Source organism: Besnoitia besnoiti, chromosome VI (assembly GCF_002563875.1).
Source record: "Besnoitia besnoiti strain Bb-Ger1 chromosome VI, whole genome shotgun sequence".
In the NCBI taxonomy this organism is placed as follows: Eukaryota; Apicomplexa; class Conoidasida; order Eucoccidiorida; family Sarcocystidae; genus Besnoitia; species Besnoitia besnoiti.
The window spans coordinates 2,026,284-2,043,816 of NC_042361.1; the positions used below are offsets into that span (position 1 = coordinate 2,026,284).

The following is a 17,533-nucleotide window of genomic DNA, read 5'->3' on the forward strand; positions in this document are numbered from 1 at the left end:
GATGAAGTTCTAGGGTTTGCACAGATGTCGCACTCCACTTTTGCGTTGGGTATGGACATAGATATACACCTTACTCGTATGTCCTTTCCTCGCGACCTAAAAGGAAGACCTTAGAAAGTGAAACCGCCTGAAGTACAGCAACGAAGACGGCCGCGCTGGGATTAAAGCACCTTTATACAGACATACATAAGTAGAGTAAATATTTACATATATGTATATATTCGTACGTACGAGCATGCTGTTTTCGGCGTTTGTATACATCATGGAGGTAAGCCCCGACACAGCATCTCACGCATGTGAATGGCGCGGCACAGCAGAGGGAGGAAAAGAAGGTGCGTTTCGTCAGAAATATCAAGTATCGTGCGCGCAACCATCTGGCGCCGCGATCGTGTTCCTATCATGAGTTGAACAGTATCACTTGGCCGTGAAGGAACCGTGCAAATCTTAGAAGGGGCTATATGTAGACACATTCGTAGGCATACACAGAAAGAGTATACATGCCTTTTTTCACAGAGGAAGTTGCTGAGTAACATATAGCTCGGCCAGGCGGATTTATCGTGTATCCAGCCAATCACGTCGCCCTGCAATTTCTTTTTTGCATCGACGCCCTCTCACTGAACACGCAAGAGCATAGAGAGAGGCTCTTCTCGCTCGCAGGGACTCTGCCGTTTGATGCGTATTGGGTATGAGCGTGTGTTTCAGCTGTATGTCAACGGAGTTGTAACAGAGCAGATAAACAGACTTTCGACTACCTATCTGACATACGCGACACGCGCCACCTAGCCTGCACTCCTAGGCTTCCATTGAAGCTGATCTGCCTTCGAGTTCGGTTTCACGATGCGAAGCATACAGCCCGCACCAACAGACTCGTGTTTCTGTTTAGCACTTCGAAGAAGGCAGGTGAAACGCGTGTGTCTCTGGTGGAAGCTGGAGCTACACGTGATGCAATGAGAGCGCCGCCGTTGGGTACGTTCACTGCACCGAGTTCTCAGAAGAATACGAAATCTGAATTCCTCCTGACACGCCGTCCAACAATCGCCCTCTGCGCGAGAGCGAAAACGCGAGAGCCTGACAGGGTCGACGCAAACACGCTAACGCCAGAAAAACGCGATTTTGTGAGCCGCTTCTGACTCGAATCGAACCTTCCCTGCGAAATTTCCTCTCTAACAGCGGCGCGTCAGCTAGCAAGTTCGCCCACCAGAATCCGCTCTCCAATTGACGTTCATGCACACACGCGTGTCTATACGTCTAGACCCACTACGTATATATTTATATATGAAAGCATATGTGTATGTATGTACATATGTGTATATGAATGTAAACTTATATATGTATACATGAGTATATATATATGTATATACGGGCATGTGTATATGTACACGCATCATTGAGGGCACAGGCCGGCGCACACTGAGACCTAGCCGGGATGTTGTAGCGTGGATTCCTATCTCAAACAGGTAGAACTCCGCCGTGAACAAGATTCGCTGCAGCTTTTCAGGAGGCGGGCACTTCGACTGCCAAGCACGACGCGTTCTCGTAGAATCCTTTGTCTGCACAGCTTGATCGAAAGTCATGCCGCATAGATAGATAGATACGCTTACGCGTTGGGACAAATAGCAAACAGATCTCTGTTCTCTTCTCAAGTTAGACGTCAAGTTCCGTGCCTATCGGAAGGAATATACATACATATATATACATATTTGAAGGAAACAACGTATGTATATATATATATAGATACAGGTAAGCAAGGTCTGGAGGTGTATGACAGCAGGTGAGACGAAGGACTAGCCCCGCGTGCGCGCGCATCGCAAGCGCACGTCGGTTTAGTGCTCATGGGATCTTACATTTGCGCGACTCTGCGACTCGTCTCGCCCTCTAACTCCGGAGATTTGAGTCGTCAGAGTAACGTCTTATCTCCTCCCTGATCTAAAGCGAAAGCAGGCGCAAATCCGGGCGTATACGGAGGACACGCCAGGTCGCACTCGGCGACGCGCGCCGACACAGCTCTGCAGCGGCTCTTGACGCGTGAACGCCTCCATGTGTATACATATATATGAATACATACATATATATATATATGTATATGTGTACATACATGTGCAGATACGTATGTATATGGGACATCAGCGATCCGTCCCTCCGCCATCCCACGCCGCAGATTGCCCTCTGTCGTGTTTATTGTCTCTCGGTGTGGACGCTTGGTGCCTCTCCGCCTTCGCGCGCGTTTCGAAATACGTTTAGGCCATAAAGCTTTTTCCGCATCCGCAGGACTGTTTTTCGTTGGGGTTTTTGAAGACGAATTTCCGCTCGAGCTCGGTGTCGACGAAGTCCACCTCGGTGCCCACAAGAAACATCACCGCGTCGCTGGCGACGACTAGCTTTCCGCCGGGCGTGTCCAGCACCTCGTCAGCGAGCCACGCAGCACTCCGCCCCGCAGGCGTAGGCAAGGCCGGCGCCTGCGTCGCCACGTCGATCGTGTAGGAAAGGCCACTGCAACCGCGTTTCTCGAGGCCGATGCGGATTCCAACCGCGCGCGGCGCCTTCGCTGCGCGCGCCTCTTCCGCCGTCGCTTCCTCTCGGTCGTCGTCACCAACGACTGCGGCAGCCCGCGCGTCGTCAATGCGCGCGTTGTACTCTTCGACGATCGCGCGGATGCGCTGCGAAGCGGCCTCAGTGACTGCGACCAGAGGGGGCTGCCCACGGCCTGCGTGGGGCGATCGCCGGCGCGGCGCGGGTTGCCCCACGCCGCGCGCACTCGCTCTCTCCGCAGCCGCCGCAGCCTTCTCTGCAGACGCCGGAGAGCCCGCACTGGAGGCCTCGCCCGCCACAGAGAGGCGCGCCCCTGGCCCGTCCGCGGACCCTGAGCTGCTGCCCAGCGAGGAAGGCGAAGAAACAGCAGGAGAAGATGCGTCTCTGGGTGAAAAAACTTGCGCGAAATCCGGCAGCGCGCTTCTTCGGGTCGCGGCTGCTCGGCGGTCGCGAGAGTCTGACGCGTTTGAAGCTGACTGCGGCTCTTCGCTCACTTTGAGAGTAAGGGGTGCGGAACGCGCATCTCTTTTGAGGTAGAAGGCACACGCCAGGCGTAGGTGACCTCGCGAAGCAACCGAGGCTAGAACCGAGGAGGAAGAGGAACGGGCTGGAGCGAGAGGCGGCAGCTGCTGCGTCAGTGTCTGTGCGCTCGAAACAGCTCCAGCCACTGTGCATACACCTCGGCTTTCCACTGCAGCAGCGGGCACGAAGGGCGCCTTCCCCCAGACAACCGAAGGACAGACTAAACACGATTGAGAGGCAGAAATTGACGGCCAAAAGCAGCGAGCAGAAACAAGAGAGACGCACGACGAACGCGACGTGCCAGACGGCAGCCAGCGCGACTGATTCAAACATGCAGCGGACGCGGAAAGGACCGGAGAGAGCGCGGCGGGGGCCTCTCCACGCCGACGGAGAACGAGGAGGCGTCTGTTCGGAGGCCAGCAGCGCATCCGTTCCTTCTGTCTGACACAGTCGGCGCATTGATGGTCTGAAGTTCCTTTCTCAAGAGCCCCCGCGCGATCCCGCCTATTGCGCTCCGCGGTGATGAAGCCCCGGTCGCGCGTGGAAGGACCCTCAGAGGGCGGAGCAGGACACGACGCCGACGCAAACCGAGCAGAGGAAAAGGATGGAGGAACCACGCGACAGATAAGGGAGAAAATTGGTCGCGAGAAACCGAGAGGCGCAACTCCGCTGGCGGCCTGTGAAGGGCCGCACACGCGGTGTACGTACATCGTGAGGATCCGACGCTTGACGCGAAAGACGGCACCTCTAGCCAGGTTTGCGCTGGAGCTTCTCCTCGGAGACTCGAGGATGTTGACGAGAGAAAAAAAGATTCGAGCGAGTCGTCCGATCGGGCTATTCTGGCTTTGAACTCATGGATAAGTTCAAAGCCAGAATAATAATGCAGAAGAATGGAGACCGGGTATCGTCTGCGCCTCCCTCTGCTGCAGCGCCTCCCTGTCAATGCTGAAGATGAACCACGCGAGGAGAGGCGCGCAACAGGCATCAGTTCCGCGAAAAAACTTGAACCGACGTCAACCCGCCTGTAGCTCGAAGAAGAAACAACAACCGAGGGGTGTCAAATGAGGCCAGAGTCGTTCAATCTGAAGCGAGAAAAAGTAAATCACCATGAGTAAGTAAAACATGCGAAAAGAGAATCGACTCGCTCCTCTCAGAAGCTCACGCCCTGTGGCCGCCCACCGAAACGCAGGGCGGTGGCGCGGCGGGCGGTTTTCTCCCTTGGGAACTAACGACAAACGAATTGAGACGCGCCGCAGGAAAAGACACTCGATCCTCACAAATACAGAAACCCTGGAAAAGGAGCGCCGTGGGGACTGCCCTGCGTTTCTTCACCACCTTGCAGACCTGGTTTCTCACGAGTTCCCTCCGCGAAAAGTTCCCTAGCCTTGAAATGGATCCGGGTAACGCAAGCAAACCAGCCGCGAACGGCCAGCTTAGACCGCACACTCCGAAAAAGGATGCTCTGTGCAGTGAAGAGCCTGATCAATTTCCATCTGCCTTTTGTCCTTTATGAAGCGAAGGCGCGTTCTCGAGAACCTCGCCGACACTTCACTCGTCGCGGCATGCAACTGCTATGCTGAACTGGAAAAAAATATTTTGCGAGACACCGCGAGGGAAGAGTCCATACACCCGCGTGAGTTGCCCGCAGAGGGGACGATGCGAAAGGAAAAACGAATCAAGGAAGAAGCGCCAAGTGACAGATTTAGCCGGTCCGCTGAGAAGGAGAAAGCCGCCCTCAGGCTTAGAAGAAAAAGCGGAGACTGCCAGTCTTAACCGTACGTGGGGAAAAGTTGCACGGTAAAAAGGTCACAGAGAAGACCCTGCCGCAACGCTACAAACGCCTCGCCGCAGAAAAGTAGAAGGAAGATGCACGCATCGACCCTCGCGGCTTAACGGTCAATTCACATCGACTGTAAACAGCGGGACACAACTATTCAGTGAACCTACGACCGCCACGCATATGCCTTTCGTGTCGCGGCACACGCGATGCGCCCGAAACATTGAAAGCAGATATGCACGTGCCGCTCCGGTTTCTTGTTTATTGTATGATCACCTGCATGATCGCTGTTGTGAAACACAACAAAAGAAAGAAACAGGTAATGGGGTGTGCATTGATATTCACATAATCCACGTTTGTGGCGGAAGGGGCGGTCGCCATATGCAAGTTGCGGCTCTGCGCCCGTTCCCTCATCGTACACACGACCCCCGTTATTTCCATGCGTGTTCCATCTCAGCGAGTCAATTGACACATACGCAACTAGTCAAAAGATTTGTTTTTGTCTCGTGGCGTGAATAGCTGTACATGCACACCAATACATATATATATATATATATATATATATATATATATATATATATTCGGATGTATATATATATATATATATACATATATATAGCGGTGCGAGTAGTATTTAGATCCGCGCAAGTATGTATGGGAACCCTCGAACGGGCGCGTGCATCTTCACGCAGGCATTCCATTTGAGCGGTGCTGTCCCACAGCAGGTATTTAGCACCTCGCCCGCGCAGCTCGCACGAATGGAGGCCTTCAGATTACAGCTGCAACTTCCGGCACACGACCCGGACGTGTAGCCCTTAAGAGGTCAACTGAGCTCTCTTCCCCTCCCTCGCATGAAAACTGAGCTTCTTCTCGCAATTCACGGCATACGGACAATTGACCTCACGGCTCAAGTTAGCAGCGGACATCTGACACTGTTGCATTCTCTTGAGTTCTCGTCCAGTAATTCTGAGCCAAGCTGCACGTGTTGAGAAACAGAATACCTCTCAGAGAGCAGAAAACATCCACGATGGTACGTACACAGCTTCAAAAAGAAGTTCTAGGCTCCACGCTATCAGATAACTAATCACGGCACGACCTCGTACAGAGCCGCCGCCCAGATTGCATCTTCAATAGCTGTCAAGCACCCCAGCGGATGCTGGGCCCCGGCATTAAAGGGCAATTTGGAAAGCGATTGAAGTTCACCTCCCGCGAAGGCACTCCTTCGGCACTTTGCTGTCGAAAGCGAGGAAGGGGTGTGCTCTGCGTCAGACAATTACATGGGCGTCAACAGAGGACGAGGACAAGAGACGCACGGTTGGAAGATCCGCCACGTCCTTAAAACATGCTGACTTTTCCTCATTCCTCCTGAGGAAATCACGCAGCAAACGTCCCTGCAACGTTGAGGCTACTCCCGCCCCAGATCGCAGAGCCCCCGGCGGTGTGCTCGCCGCGTCTCAAGATCCCCCCGCAGGTCCTCTGCTTCGGAGAGCATATGCTCCACCAGAGCTGCCCTTCTGGTGATTCACAAACTGCGACGACACAATTGCTATCGTGGATAGTGCAGCCCACGGGTTTCCAGCCAGTTTTCTGGTGCACCCGTTCCATATACTACAGGCTCTCACTGCCAGGACCCCGCCTGAGGTTGATCGCACAGGGAGACGCTTCACTGCAGCTCGTGGGCGTTGACCGTTTTGGCTAGCGCGTCACCCTCTTATCGAACGAGCATTCCGATATAACCTTGCATCAACAAGGAAAACGACTAACGCGCCGCACACCACACCCACCCGTGACTGGGGACAGAACGCCGCGAGCTACAGGGATGAGATGTCAGAAACGAAGCCGATCGAGGTGGCAGAAAACCTCGAGAAAGGCGAGCGAGGAAGTGGTCAGACCACCAGGACCACTAGTCTGAATGTGACACAAACCCGAGACAGCAAACAGCCAATCGTCGTGCGCGCTCGTAGCTTGTTAAACGCCTAGTACGGCAGAGCGCGGCGGTTCACGGTGTTAGATCGCATCATTTCTTCCAGGTTTTCTGAACAGCGCGATTGCACAATCTTTCCAGACGTCCTCCGGTATCACCGTCCAACTTTTTCAGGCCTTTTGCTGCTGCAGTGAGGGAAGATTCTTCGGATGTTTCTCTGTTGCGGGCTTGAAGCGCTGCGGACCGAGAAGCGTTGCCTGATATGGGCACGCAGCGCCACGTTGACGACAATAACTAAGCTGTTTAGAAATATTTCGCCATCTTGGATGCGCTCCAACGTGCGGTGAAGCGTGTAGAAACATAAACGCAGCGACGCAGAGTGTATAGTCGTGTTTGTTTGCGCCGTTCCAGCGTTTCTGCCTTTCGCGTGGTGTGCCTATGCCAGGGAGTGCTTTAAAGCGTCCTCTGACTCACGCCATTCCCGTTTTGAGATTTTCGGGGCCTACTCCCGCTGCTGATGCACGTCTGGCTGCGGTGAATCTTCATGTTTCCCATCCTTGTGTCTCCGCGCCTGACCCGTTTCCCAACATGCTGTGTTCTTCGTGCCTTCTGCGTCGCGTAGGTTTTATGCTGTGCCGTATGCCTCTGCCTGCGGAAGTCCTCGACTCCTGTTGAGCTCATAGCTTGCCGCGCCGGGCTTGCAGGCACGTGCTCGAATACCTTCGGCCTTCGCTTTCCTCCGTCCGCAGAACGCGGCGGAAATCAAAGTTTCGTCGCGGCGTTCGCTCTAAGCTGCAGCTGCGTTTGCGCGCTTGTTTGTGGCGTCCCCTTGCTCGGCTGCCGCAGTCTTCTTCTGCGTCACATGTGGTCACTTGGATGTCGAGTTGATTCGGCCCCCTAAACCCTTTCCCTGTGTGTCTCTATTTCCGCGTGTGGCGTTATGGATGCCTGCATGGGAGGACGCTGTGATCAGTATCGTGATTTGTAGCACATAATCCCGCGGATGGTGTTGTTGTGCGTATTCCGTTGCCCCTGCTCAAGAGCCTCCTCCTGGCAATTCAGGCTTTCAGCCCTACCGCTAAACTCCGTGTGCTTCCTCGAGGCGCCTACGTGCTGTATCACCCTGGCACAAATCCCGCGTTTCCTGATCTCAGGAGCATGTTTACCAGTGCCGGCGTCGTCGTCGTATTGTTCTTGCGACACTTCTCCCCTTGCCGAACTGCAGTTGCTGTCGTTATCAATTCTATTCTCGTTTTCGTCAAGATGGCTCCTCGGGGCCGCAAACCGAAAGCGGCCAAGTGCCCAGAGGCTGAAGCAGTTGACGCCGGAAAGGCCGGCGCCCTCCTCACCCTGTTAGGAGAGACAAAGGTAGCAGCGGAGCCAGAAACGAATTCCACGGGAAACGGCAAAGCCGGCGGAATGCACAAGAGTGACGGCCCCAGCAGGGGGATGAGGGGAGCGGCACTAGACGAAGGCAGGTCCCAGAGGCGAGCAAGAGAGGGAAAAGCTGCAGCAGAGGCAATCGGGCAGAACAAAACTCAGAAAGGCGATGCAGCAGCGGCTAGAGCCAGGAATGGCAAGGGAGGCGGCCAACATGCTGGCTGCGGAGACGGGCTGGGCTCCCGTCGATTGAAAAAAAGCCAAGTGGCACGTGTTTCATCTAATCAGACAGAGCCTGAGACATCCACGTGGCCGTCGTTGGCATCAGCGACGGCATTTCCGCCACTCACCCTCTCGCCTCCAGCCTCACCTGCGTCGACAGCTCCCGCTGTCTCGGTCTCCTCCACCCCCTCCATTTCCTTGCCGTCTTTTCCGTCTCTTTCGGGTTCGGCCGCTTACGCTTCGGAGTTCCCTTCTCTGTCCGCAGCCCGAGTCTTCATTCGCGGCTCTATTCGCAAGGCAGGTTGGGTTTCGGACGCAGCTCCCGCGGCAAGGGGATGCGTTTTTCCGAACAGCAGTGACGCGAAAGACGAAATGTGGGCGCAAGAAGCCGCGCAAGACGGTGCTGTAGAAGAGAGCAAAGAGCCTACGCACAGCGGAGCGGCCGCTCAATCGGGTGCTGACGGCGGGGGCCAGCAGCAAAGCGTCGCATGCCCTTCTGGTCCCTTCACTCCACGCGCGTCTTTGGTGGAATCGCCCCGAGAGTCACTGCCGTCCTCGCTCCCTCCATGTGGGTCGTCTTCCCTTTCGTCCACGTCGCTGCCGGCTTCGTCTCTGCCTACTTGGGGCATGGCTGGGTGTTCGTTTTCTGCCGACTCGTTGGCATCGCCGCTGACGGCGTTTTCGTGCTCTGCGGTTCAGCTCCGCCCCGATCGTCTGTCGACAGAAGGTCCGCTGGAGGGCAGTGGGTGGGAATGCTTTCCAAACGCATATCCCGAGGGCGAGCTGCTGCGCCCCGGAGGAGGGATGGAACAGCTCGGGGCTTTCGGAGCAGATTCAGCAAATGTCCAATCTCTTGAGGCACAAAGCTTCTCCCACGCACAGGGCGTCGACTCTGGCCTTTTCGCGCCCAGGCCCGCAGACCTGTGGCCAGGGACCGCTTGCGCAGACCTCTGGACCGACGACGAAGGCGCGGCTCAGTACCAGACGACCCCACATACGACAGAACAAACCAGTGGTTTCCAGAGGAGTGCATCTGATGGAGAGTCCGTAGACTGCGAGGAGGGAGCGGATCTGTCTGCCCCTGAGCGGCGCCCCTCTTTGTCTTCTTCCTTCCTCGGCGATCGGCCAACGACTGCGTCCTCAACCTACTCCCGCCGAACATCTGTGTCGTCGTTCTCCCAAGCGAAAGCAAGCTTCTCGGTCTCCGCCCCATCGTCTGCTTTCCCTTCGTCTTCGGCTTCAGCCTCCGGGGACTACGAATTCGTCTCTCTCGTGCACGCGGACGATGAGGAATGCGTCACGCCCGAGTGGGAAGAGCCGCCATCCAAGACGCCCACGCAGACCCCGGGGAGTCCCACTTTCGGGTATCAATCGAGTCTCCATCCTCAGGCTCCACCTCACAGCGCCCCTTCCGCCGGCGGCTTCCCGTTGCCTCCGTCACTCGCGACCTGGGGGGCATCGCAGGGGGGTCCGCCGTCAACGTACCGCGACGCGTACGCTCCTGGGGTGCCGCCGCCTCCGCCGCAGAGGTTTCCGGGGTTCCCGCTGGCCGCTCCCTCGCCTCCCTCGCCCCCTTCAGCTCCGCCCTCCGGATTTCCGATGTATTTGGGAGCTTCGCTCCCCTACCGCCGTCCCAGTGGCGTTCCGCCGCCTCCGCCACGCTCCCCGTACCTTGTCTTCCAAGGCTGGCCGCCGTCACCGCCGTCACCGCCGTGCCCACCGCCCGCCTTTCCTCCAGCCCCAGCGCCATTTCCAGAAGAGTTCCTCGCGCCGTTTGCGCGTCCCGCTTCGCCCTCTGCGTTTGCTAGATACCGCGGGCCGTGCGGCGCAGGGCCTGTAGTATTGCCACCTCCGCCGTATTCGGGCTACGCTGGCTACAACGAGGGAGGGTTCAGGCTTCCGTCTCCGCCGCCGTTCGACGAGTTCGGTCTCTCCAGAGAGTTCCCTCTTTTCCATGGAGGATGCGTCAATTTCCGGGAGGCGCATCGGGATCAGATGCGAGTTCCTCAGTTCCCACTCCCAGCAGCCCCCGCGCATCGGCAGTCGTCGTCCTCTCCAGTCACTCACGGAAGCAGAGGCAATTCGGTCTCGTCGCGTCCCCATCCTTACCAGAGAGGGAAATACTCGCCTCCGCCCATCATGCCGGCATTGAGCTCTTGGATATCTCCCGAAGCTCTGGAGGAGGGCAGGGGCTACATGTATTCGCCTCTGGCTCATCGCCAGCGCAGCCGCGACGACTCGCCGGGGCGCCTCCAGCCCTCAGCTGCGCCTCACTCTGAAGACTGCCAAAGCGCCGCTTCGCCTTCGTACGGTTTTACCAGCGGCCCTGCAGACACCTCGCTCCCGTTTCGCCCCTTCTCCTACGGCGCCAGGTCTTCCTTTTCCTCCTCCCCGCTGTCGTCCGCAGGCCGCGCGAGCACCAGCGCCGCAGTGTCTGCTTCCTGCGTCTCGCTCACAGAGAGGGAATTTGTCGCTGTCGCTGAGGAGCACTCTAGGCCATCTGCTCACGCATTCGCGTCTGCACTGTCTTCAGTCTCGGGGCCCCTGGTTGGCGAGGTCGCTTCAACGCGGCATCCTTCATCCGCCTCCTGCTCGTCAGCTGCGCCCTGGGTGCCCCCTGAGTCCTCGACAACTGCCGAAGACAAAGGGCGAGCCGAAGCGGCCCTCGCCGCGTCGGTTCCGCGGGAAGGAAACGGCCCTGGCTGTGCAAGCTCTCAGGACTCGCCTTCAGAGGAAGACTCTTCTTCATCTTCCGCCACCAAGAAAATCCCCCTATTTGGTGTCCCTTGCCTTACCTACGACGGAGAAAAGTATTTCTCCTCTTATTCGTGTATTTCGTCGGCGCCCACGTATCTGGACGCTACTTCCGCCTCCGGCTTTGACCTTTCCGCAGAGTCTTCTTTTTCGGCTTCATATCGTTCTCCTTCGTTGGCCCCGTTTCACAGGTAGAACGCTTTCGCGTCGCGGGACTTTTCGCCTCCAACTCTGAGGGCATAAGAGCTTTCCGCTGCGGGTCATCCAGGGAAGTGGATACGCGTTTTCGGAGGACGCCCTTTTTGCGCGTTAGAGGAAACGAGGGCCTTCGTTGCCGCGAAGACATTCCTTGTTATTGCCTTTCATATATTCCTGTGTGTGTGCTACATGTTTACCTACGCGGACTGAGACTGCGCGTCTGTCGTGTGTTCATGCAACTGTGAACAACTGCGTTGAAGACCTGAAACAGCGAGGTGTCAACAGGGCCTGACCAGGAGGCTCTGTGAGTTTCGCGGAGCGCGCTTTCCTTAGTTGAGAATGCAGCAAAGCACGAGGCGATGACAGAAAGCGCTTTTGCGTGCAACAAACCTGTCGTGTGGCGGGGGGAGGGGGGGAGGGCAAGGTGCGTGCACGAGGGAACCTTGATTCTCGGCGGGGGGACGGAGCGAAGAGAAATGCCATCTTTCAGGGGGGGAAGTCGTTCAGCTACTCTCGCTCTCGAGTAGTTCATATACGCGGCTGGCACGTTCAGAGGGGGAGTTGATCAGTTTCGCCGCAGCAGCACGAGAACCTGGCAGACCTGCGGGTTTGCGATTCGTATTTCCTGTGTTTCTCGTGGAAAATAGATGTTTTATGTGCGGGCCTGTGGCCACGCCACCGTGGCCAGCTATGTGTCGCCACGACGGCGTTTAGGTCCGTACACATTCGTCGCATGCGTATATGCCCGTGAGCAGTTACGAAGTAAAGTTGCTTCGTGTTTAATCCATTCGGATCGACCTAGTGAGGAGCAATGCGGCATGTTGCCGCTTCTTTCCTCTCGATTCCGGCCCTAACAGGAGTACCGCATGCTCTGTACGTGCACAGGCGTCACCATAATCGCGGCGGCCTCCCGCGCGCGCATGTGCACATTTGTCAGCGAAACATATGCAGGGCTATAGTGCATTATGTTCATTTACTGCTGTGTCTGCCTCGCCGACTGGCTACTCCGTCGATCGCGAGTTTCATGCGCGTGTGCGTCGCCTATCGCAGGCCGTGTATGTCCTAACGCATGTATGTCCATGGCTCGACTGAAGCCGCTTGTGTGTCTACCTACGCATGTGTTGCGATTCCCAACTGTGGCGCGAATCCCGACTGTGGCATATGTATGTAAATATAAATTCATATGTGCATGTGTAGGCGTGTGCGTTCCGTGCGTTGCCGGCTGTTTGAGTAGACCGCACACGTATCCTTGTAAATAACTTTGCAAGCCTCTCCCGCGCCTGGCTCAACGACAGCTGTCCCACAGCCGTTTCTCACGTGCTTCGCCACAAACGCTGTGAAGCAGCAATTATTCGCTTGCTCGCATTCCCCTTAGCGGCGCTCGCTTCTGTCGTCGGCAGAAAACCAGATCCCGATGCACAAGGCCAGCCCAACGCGCAACTTTTCGAGCTGAGCAGAGCATATGTGTGCATGTGACTGAGGACTAACGCCCTCAAGGACTGGAGCACGCTGACGCATGTGGGACTATGGATGTGTCGAGACTGATAAGCACCCCGACGGCACCGCCATTTCAGATGTTACATACCGCGATGCCTGTGCGGGTCAACGCATGCATTCGCGTATTTGTGTGCGCCTCGACTATCTACCAAATACACATATAGAAGCATATAACATATAATTATATGCGTATATACATATAAATATATGTGCATATGCGTATAGATGCCTATGTGCATATAGATGCGTATATGCTTGTGCATAGGGATCCACGTGCCGACAAACTGCCTTCATATGCATACATACACACATATCTGTGGAGCTCTCCGATATGCCGGAGTATCCCCCCCTCTCTCGCTCTCTGAGGTAGTCCGGTGCTTCCTCAGACCCGCTAGAAGTACGCCGCCTACCGCCGCTCGACCGCAGCAGAGACGCGCGAGTTTTTCCACTCTCTTAGACAATCCTGGGGCTATGCCCGAATATGAACAGTCACGGGGTGAACAGAAAACTGGAAGAGGCGAAGAGCAAAAATACCGCTTTACAAAAACAAGTGCTCAACGATGAGTGCGACCACACGCTCGCCATTGTCGAGGCCGATCAGCGTGCAACCTCAAGAAACAACCCAGCAATCGCCGCTATCCGCGTAACACAAGTCACGTCTCAAACGAACGCTCCCACGCGCCTATAAGCGGCGTCGAGGCGCCGCCGCGCCGGAACGACCTCTCTTCACCCGGAAAGCGTGTCCTCCGCGTCCGTCGTCATCCTCCGAAGCCGACGGAGTCGCCCGCGGTCTCCACTCGTCTCTGAATGCCGCGCCTGTCTCCAGAAGCTGTCTCCAACTGAGCCCGCTCAGACGCCGACGATCGCGCCCTCGTCAACGAGGTACGGAATCTCCGCAGCTAGCCACGGCCCCAACTGCGAAAGAGTCACAAAGGCCACCCAGACAGAGGCATCCGCATAGACGTGTAGACGGCTCACGCATCTGTGCATCGGAATAAACGTTTGTGCACAAGGACCGACGGGCTCGCTTACACAAAAAGTTAGGAAAGGAGACAGGTGACGCGCGTGGACACAGAAGGGAACAGGAGGCAGACCTCAATGACACACGAACGCGCTGAAAAAAGAAGACTGCGCGAATACCGATACCTCGAGTTTCGACTAGAAATCGCAGAGGCTCGCTCCCTACACTGGCGAACGCCCTCAAGCGAATCTGATGCACACGGCACAGAATAACCCAACTTCCGAAGGTAACGAAGGACAGGGCTACCAATATTACCGGCAGCATTCAGGCCTGAGACACGTATGCGTGAATGTGTACTCGTATATATGGACATCCCGACGGCGCGGCGGACGCATGCCGCGGTGTCTGAGATGCCAGGTGTTGCGCGCATGAGAAGATCTCGAAAATAACCTTGCGTGTGTTTCATGACTTACCCCTAGAGCGAGTGCATGCGCGATGCCATACTTGGGTGCGTTCTTCTGCCACAGGGGTGCGAAGTGGACGTCCAGGCAAATGCGGCCGCCCCTGAGGAGAATAAGAGAAAAGAGGAAAAACAAGAAAACCCTGACCGTGTGCGACTTGGCACTCAGGCCGCCGAAAAGCAAAGTGCAGTGCAAGCGGAAGTCTGCGCTGGCAAACTTGCAAAACTGGGGCGCCTCTGAGGCGCGACAAGATTCACTCACGCGGGCGCAGCCCCGTCGCCCCTGCGTCGTTTGTTTGCGTTCCACGCAGCGCCACAGGCTGCATGCGACGCGGTCTTCTTTCCTCTTCACGTCCTGCCCCCTCATCTCGCGTGCCTCGCTCCGCCTGCCTCTCTAGCCTACCTGTACATCTTGCTGGTTTTCCCGTCGAGCTCAGGAAGGCGTAGCTCCAGCGGTGTCAAGGGATACGTGGCGGGCACCTGCGAATAGAATTACAACAAAAGAAAAACTGTGTTTACCACGAGAAATTACAACAGAACACCGAAGTCTTTGCCTGCATATTTTCCACGCTGAGTGCAGTTTTGAGTGAGAGGGGTGTTACATACATAGACAAGCGCTGGAGCGAAAACGTTCCGGATGAAGTTTGACTTACTAAGCCAGACTGCGATAGCGGACACGCGAGCACGAGAAGACGCGTAACTGAACGACGGAGAGCAAAGAAGGGATGAGAGCTGGGTGAGGACAAGAGACAGTCCAGAAGGGAAGAGGCAACGAGGCGCGAAGAAAAAGTACATCTCGAAAGGTCAAGAGCATCCGCGAAAGAGAGGGAAAGAAGGGTAGCAGACAGAGAGCGACGCGGGTGCAGCGAAAGACGCGGACAAAACAGGCTTTAGAGGTGCAGGTGAGAAGAGACGAATGCCAGGGGAGACCGATGCGTGAAGAACCCAGAGAGAAGAGACCCTGGCACCAAGGAGAAGGGAGATCTTGGAAGAAGTATACAGCAAACAACGAGACTCACATCGAAAAGCAGTTGGAACTCGTACTTGACCATGTCGTGGATGTACCAGCAGCGGCCCTTCCACCTGAAGAGGAAAATGCGGAAGACAAGCACTGCCGATCTGATCCCTCTCTCTCTCGCTTCTCTTTGTCCTCCGATGAGGAACGGTCAGATGCACTGTCTCTTCGCTTGTGGTGAGCCTCAGAGAAAGGCGGAAGGCGCGTCAACCTGTGTTTGCTGTGTGACGCGGAGAAAAGTGGAAATCCCCACGTCTCCCCGCTTGCGATTAACTTTCGTTGCCGCCTTTCCTTCTGTTAACTCACTGGAACGCAGCTGTCTCTGCTGCCATCCGCCAGCGCACATTCCACTCTCTGGTTGAAACGTTCCTTCTTCACGCTCTTTCGGCTGGCGTCAAGCGGCTCTATTGAAGCGCGTTTCGCTTTTATCAGGCTTGCCGCCTTCGCAGAGATGGAGATTAAACAGCAAACCAGAAACGCGGCATTCACGTTCGCGATTCGCTGCGACGTCCCTGTGTCTTACTCAGTCCCTTCTTTGTTGGACTCGATTTTAAACCACTCTTTGTCGCTGTTCTTGTTCTGAGAAATGTAAGCGATAAGCGCGATATACTCCTCCTTCAGCCTCTCTTGCCACTCGGGACTGCGCGGCCCCGCGTTCACTGTGCAAACAGGGATCTGGTCGACAGCTGCGGCCGAGGACGCCATTTTCGGAACCAGAAAAGCAAACAGGAGGTCTGGCGAGGAGCCCTACACGCAGACGAAGCCCTTGTATACGGGGAGACGAAGGAGAATGCGAAAATGGCGATAACGAAAGCGAGAGAGACGGCGAAAGAAAGGGGAGAGGACAAGCGGAACTGTCCAGATCCAGCAAAATCCAATTCGAGACAAGGAATGCGTAGAGGGGCGACGAAGAGTCCACGACGACATGCGCGCAGTTTCAGACTCACAATGCTGCGATGTACGCATGAATACACGTTTGGAATTACTAAACATGGTTTAAGCATGAGTCACGCTAGGCAAGCGTTGGATTCAGATGCAAGAACGCACATGAGCGTGTTGCATGACTAGAAGACAAGCGGAACGCGGAATCGGGCGAGAGACAGCGACCGCGGCGGGTAAAGTCGCGCGGAGGTCAGACTTGAGGAATGCCACGCGTAGCATAACCGCACTATTCCAATGCACAGATGCCCGTTGAAAAGAGAGCTGAGGAAAAAAGCGACCAGAATGGACGCAAATAAGCAGACAATGGAGGCTGCCTCTGGGTCGAGGTGTCTTTCCCATCGACTGTACATACACCCGCCTGCGCCCCTGCCACTGGCATCGTTGCCACCGGCATCGATGCGGTCACTTTCCTCCTTAAACCGACCAGAAACGGGCGAATAAGAGTCGCACATCTTCTTTTCTGCTCGTTTCTTTTGGTGTCTTGGCGTTCCTTGGCTTCCTGCACCGGGTCTATCTTCTGGGGCGATCCTAGGCGGCTGGCTAGCGAGTTTTCCGCCCTCCGCTGTTCCCCGTTCTCGAACAGCGTGTGCATCTGCCGTTTCGCACGCGCGGCTTCGCTCGGTAATTCAAAGCGAGTTTGACGCCTTTCGAGCAGCAAAGTTCAAAGCAACGAAGGCACTCCGTTCGCGACATGCACAGCCTCTGTTCGACAAGGGCACACGAAACGAGCGAAAATGTGGCGACAGCAGCCCCCCACTCGTTGTTTTTCCTGAGAGCATTATTTGATTCGAGTGTTTGATCAACAGAGCTGCTTTGGAGGCTAGATTAGTTTGCTCATTCGCCGCCCCTTTCCGGCGCAGCATTAGCAAAGCACTGCCTTCTGGAAAATGCTGACTGTTTAATGCATTTGTGTATCTGCGTAGATCGCCGCTCTATCACGCTAAAAAACTAATACACTACTGTATCTGCACATCTACAGTGCACGTGTACCGGTGGGTAGCGTCGCCACATGAATATATGTGAATGTTTATACTCATTTGCAGAAATGCATGTAGAGTTAGATGGATACATGGATAGAGATAGACACACAAAATGTCTACGTTGCAGTCATCGTGTCGGGTTGAAGCGGACAACAGCCGATACGTGTGTGTGGGCGACGGGGGGGTGCATCATTTCCTTTGTTTCCGTGTCCATGTTAGAGCGCAAGCGCGTCTGAATTCATTGGTGGCTCTGAAAAATTTAAGAGTATCGTTAGTCTTAGAGTCCCTCCAGCAAGGCGGACGTAAGCCGCTAGTTGTCCGAGTACGTTATTTTTTCTGTTCGCGCAAAGGCCTGCCGCTATATCCCCCCCC

The 17,533-nt window shown here is 55.6% G+C and overlaps 3 protein-coding genes across 3 annotated transcripts; 1 reads left to right on the forward strand and 2 right to left on the reverse strand.

Annotated features, from left to right (window-relative positions):
* Positions 1-2,237: 2,237 nt before the first annotated feature.
* On the reverse strand, positions 2,238-3,761 carry BESB_066970 (iron-sulfur cluster protein ISCA; the record flags this gene model as incomplete). The annotated part of the gene is made up of 1 exon (XM_029365090.1): positions 2,238-3,761. One exon carries the CDS (start codon positions 3,759-3,761, stop codon positions 2,238-2,240), a length of 1,524 nt encoding a protein of 507 aa, XP_029218673.1.
* Positions 3,762-8,015: 4,254 nt separating this feature from the next.
* On the forward strand, positions 8,016-11,303 carry BESB_066980 (uncharacterized protein; the record flags this gene model as incomplete). The annotated part of the gene is made up of 1 exon (XM_029365091.1): positions 8,016-11,303. The coding sequence occupies one exon, from the start codon at positions 8,016-8,018 to the stop codon at positions 11,301-11,303; it is 3,288 nt and encodes a 1,095-aa protein (XP_029218674.1).
* Positions 11,304-13,652: 2,349 nt separating this feature from the next.
* On the reverse strand, positions 13,653-15,944 carry BESB_066990 (putative Ufm1-conjugating enzyme 1; the record flags this gene model as incomplete). The annotated part of the gene is made up of 5 exons (XM_029365092.1): positions 13,653-13,718; positions 14,238-14,328; positions 14,628-14,704; positions 15,244-15,307; positions 15,763-15,944. The coding sequence occupies 5 exons, from the start codon at positions 15,942-15,944 to the stop codon at positions 13,653-13,655; spliced, it is 480 nt and encodes a 159-aa protein (XP_029218675.1).
* Between the last annotated feature and the right edge of the window lie 1,589 nt (positions 15,945-17,533).